The sequence below is a fragment of the Mixophyes fleayi genome, chromosome 8, assembly GCF_038048845.1.
Source record: "Mixophyes fleayi isolate aMixFle1 chromosome 8, aMixFle1.hap1, whole genome shotgun sequence".
Taxonomy (NCBI): domain Eukaryota; kingdom Metazoa; phylum Chordata; class Amphibia; order Anura; family Limnodynastidae; genus Mixophyes; species Mixophyes fleayi.
Window position 1 is genome coordinate 131,162,194 of NC_134409.1, and position 4,241 is coordinate 131,166,434.

The window sequence follows — 4,241 nt, forward strand, 5'->3', positions numbered from 1 at the left end:
AGCTGGCACCCATGCCAGCAGCAGGGAGCAGACATCACCCACGTGTTCCCAGCAGAGCACTTTACTACTGACAGAGTGACGTAATTCAGAGCCCGCCTCCCTTATCATATTCTCTTTCACACGATTGGTTAAGCTCCAGCCCCCTCGTGTCGCTATTGGTTGCAGCTTTTCGATACCATTCGATCCGATTGGCTGGTGGTGGAGGGTGCGTGCTACGCCCAGTTGTGATTGGTGGGCTTTGCCCTTTCTCTTTCTCCCGGTTGCAAGATGGCGGAGGATTCGGTCTCTCTCTTCACGGCCATCGGGCTAAGCGAGCAGAAGGCGAGGGAGACGCTGAAGAACGAGGCGCTGAGCTCGGTGCTGCGGGAGGCGGTGCTCCAGGTACGGTGTCACAGCCTCAGGGGCCCTCTAGGGGGCTCCTGGACGGTACTAACCGGCCGCCATCACCTCTGGGGACTGAGGGGCTTCCTCTTTCCTTGTATGTAAGTTGCCCCACACAGGGGGCAGCCAAGTAACCCTATACCTTCCTGCCTGGCTGTGGTAGTCTGCAACCATCCTCTGAATTCCTTGTGAAAGTCTGATTATTTTTTATTATTATTAGTATTATTATTTATTATTAGTATTATTATTATTATTATTATTATTATTGTTATAATAATAATAATAATTCAAAATATATATTATCAGCCAGACCAGGTCATTGCAATTGTATGAGTGGGACAGCAGCAGAATCAGAAGCATTGAGACATGTCTGCCCCATAAATACATGATGTAGTTTTGTTAAAACACAGCAATATTGTTTTATCTTTTTCTCAAATTGACCCATTGTGCTTGGTTTCCACACCTCTATCGTACATACGCTAAAGGCGGCTGTGATATTGATGATTTGTTCCAATATTACAGTTCAGTGCTAATTTCATCGTCATCGTCATTTATTTATATAGCGGCAACATATTCCGTAGCACTTTACAATTGGGGACAAACTTAGTAAACTAATAGACAAACTGGGTGAAATAGACAAAGAGGTGAGAAGGCCCTGCTCGCAAGCTTACAATCTATGGGACAATGGGAGTTTGACACATGAGGCTAAGTCTACATTTTGCATTTCGGCCCAGCCAGGCTGCAAAGGTAAAAGTGACTCATAAGCTAAATGATCCTGTCACACAACAATGTTGGTCAGGGGGTAGGTAATAATTTAGGCATATCTGACATTGATTCGGGCAGGAGAGGGCTGGCACACTTTAGCTTGGGGGAGGGCAAGACTTGACTCGGCAGCCTATGAGGAACATTTTAAAAGAAGAAAAAATGCAGATGACCCACCCAGGGTAGCTCACAATGGGTCTGGCCCAGGGGGCAGATGCCCACTTGCCCAACCTGCCCCTGCTCCCGAGACAGCCTGTGTGGTCTCCTCATCATGGGGATGATCCATGTCTCCTGGGGGTTTGCCTGGCACTAAGGAAGTGTTAGGCTGACCCCACTCCCATCATTTAAATAGACCATTGAACTGTTGCGTGCAGCACCCACTCAGACTGGTGAGTGGAACATACCTCCTAATATTATCAGCAGTTGAGACAAAGGTGCTGACTGTCTGGGCAATCCCTTCAAATCGGGACTGACCCACCCAATCCGAGACATTTGGGAAGTATTTTAATGATCTGTTTGCAGTTGTTCCGATAGTTATTGGAGCATGGGTGGCACAGTGGTTAGCTTTGCTGCCTCAGTGCCTTTTGAATCTAACCAGGGATTCAAAAAGTGGAGTTTGCATGGTTTCCCATGTTTGTGTGGGTTTCCTCCAGGTACTTCAGTTACCTCACATGCAGTCCAAAAAATTTACTGGTAGGTTAAATGTCTCATGCAAAAAAATGGACCTGTGTGTAGTAGGGGATTTAAAGTGTAAGCTCCAATGGGGCAGGGTCTGTTGTGAATGGTTCCATTGAAGAGCAACTGAGTGCGTCCAAGATGGCTGCCTCACCCACTGCAACGATTTAATGAGCTTTGAGTCCTGCTGGGAGAAATGCGCTATATAAATAAAGAATTATTTATGTAATTTCACTAGGAACTAGTGAGCTTGTTGTGACATGAGGTACTTTATTCCTCAATGATCACTCCTAATGATCTAATGCTGAATAGCTGTCTCCAGCATGTGTAGGTGACTGCTGCCCTTTATAACAGGGGCCTTGTACTAACACAGCTTGCATAGGAGTGGGGTCCCTTTTACTGCGTTTAAAACTGCATTTATTCCATTAATAGGTAAAGCTTCTGTTTTGGTGGTATTTAACTTGTAATATGAGGCGGCAGCGTAAGAAGATAACGTGTCATGGAGGATTGGTAACGAGGACTCTGGGCAGGTCACAAACAACAAAATATCGTCTGCAAAAAGACTCAATTTATGTTTGGTTTTGACTGCCTCGACACCAGTAAACTGCATGTTTAGTCTAATCTGTTCAGCTAAAGTTTCAATGGCGAGTACAAAAATAAGAGGTGACAGGGGACCCCCCTGCCTAGTGCCATTCATGATTGGAAGTCTGTCAGAGGTGAAGCCATTGCTGGATCACCAGCTGAGGGTTCATTGTATAAGGCAAGGATGGATGCCAGGATCTCGTGATCAAACCCAAACTGGATCAAGACCTGGTGCATGTATTCCCACTAGAGTCTGTCAAAGGCCTTTTCGTAGTTTAATGACAGTAACACTAATCCAGAACTGTGTTTATTGGCCTGCTCAATAATGTTGATTATTCTGCGGGTATTGTCAGATGCCTGTCTGCTCAAGAAAAATCCGACTTGGTCGGGGTGTACAAGGGTTGGTGTAAGGGGGTTAAGTCTATTAGCTATTAATTTGGCATATATTTTTATGTCCGAATTGAGAAGAGCAATAGGTCTGTAGTCTTGAGACACGGTTGGGTCATTGTATTCTTTTTATCATTATTAGTGCTACACAAAAACTTGTTTAAAGAATTAATATATAGTTGAAAATCTAATAAGTACACATTCATATCATTTATCTTTATTTTCATATCAACAGATATAGAATTATTTTTTTTAAAATATCGTTTTTTACCAACCTCAAACACAATATATTACACTAATATGTATTAAATACATCAAAATGAACTAAAGACTGAGAAGAGACCGTTAACATAAAGGTAGGCACACCATTCTTTTTGGTGTGACTACCAAGATGTTTGAGGATTGGCTGGAACAAGTCTAAATTTCCCGCTCTACTGGCAATCGCTTTGCCTTGACAAGTGTCTTGCAGTGAAATGCGTGTGGATTTGTACGCTGGGAGTCTCATGTCCTCAATTTATATATTAAAAAAGAATTAGAACATTCATGTGCTATTACTGTATTAAATTATTCAATATCAAAGTTGGATCACAATACAGCATAGATCCGTAAGACATAGTTAAATGTGTTATTCATTTAATTAATTGGCGCCCTGCTATCCATGTAAGAGAGCCTATTCACTGCAATATAAGCAATCATTGTATTAAGATGATCTAGTAGACACATATGAAAATAAGGGTGTCTTTGATAGGAATACAGCGAAGTATATCATTATACCATATCCAAGAATACCTGTGATTATACGTGTTACCTAAGATCCACAAGGATAAACAGAATCCCCCCAGTAGACCGATAATTTCGGACACTGGATCTGTCACTATTAATCTTTCAGAAGTGATAGACTATCATCTACAACCAATAGCACAAACAACAAGATCATATTTGAAGGATACTAATCCGTTTTTGAAAGTCTTCTGAGATTGTCTGGAGCTCCAATTATATCCTAGTAACAGCAAATGTGAAATCATTATATACTGTTATCAGACATGATCTAGGCATGGAAGCTATCAGTGCTGGATTAGTTAAGACCACTTATACAGAGGGCCTTAGAGAATTCATTTCAGAAGTAATTCTGTTTATTTTGTCCCACAACTATTTCAGGTTTCAAGTTACCTACTTCCTTCAATGTATCCTCACAACTATGGGCACTAGGTTTGCCCCTAGCTATGCCAACATCTTTGTGGCCCATTGAGAAGAGTCGTGTGTGGGCTGGGTGTATTGTATAAGTTTTTTGTGTGTTACATCAATGTTTTAATTTATATTATAAGATCTGCGTTTCACACGCTTCACATGCCTTTTTCGGTTTGCGGTTCAATCAGTGTGGGGGATGGTGGGAAGGAAGTTCGAGCCTCGATTTGATACCCATAGATACCTTGGGCTTTCATGTTTATTTTTTA

General features: G+C 42.1%; 1 protein-coding gene across 1 annotated transcript in view; it reads left to right on the top strand.

The window, feature by feature from the left end:
• Positions 1-232: 232 nt before the first annotated feature.
• Positions 233-4,241, top strand: part of QARS1 (glutaminyl-tRNA synthetase 1) — a 41,841-nt gene continuing 37,832 nt past the window's right edge. Inside the window, exon 1 of the mRNA XM_075183565.1 lies at positions 233-381. Coding sequence (XP_075039666.1) covers positions 268-381 — 114 coding nt within the window. The 5' untranslated portion in view covers positions 233-267. The remainder of the gene's footprint in view (positions 382-4,241) is intronic.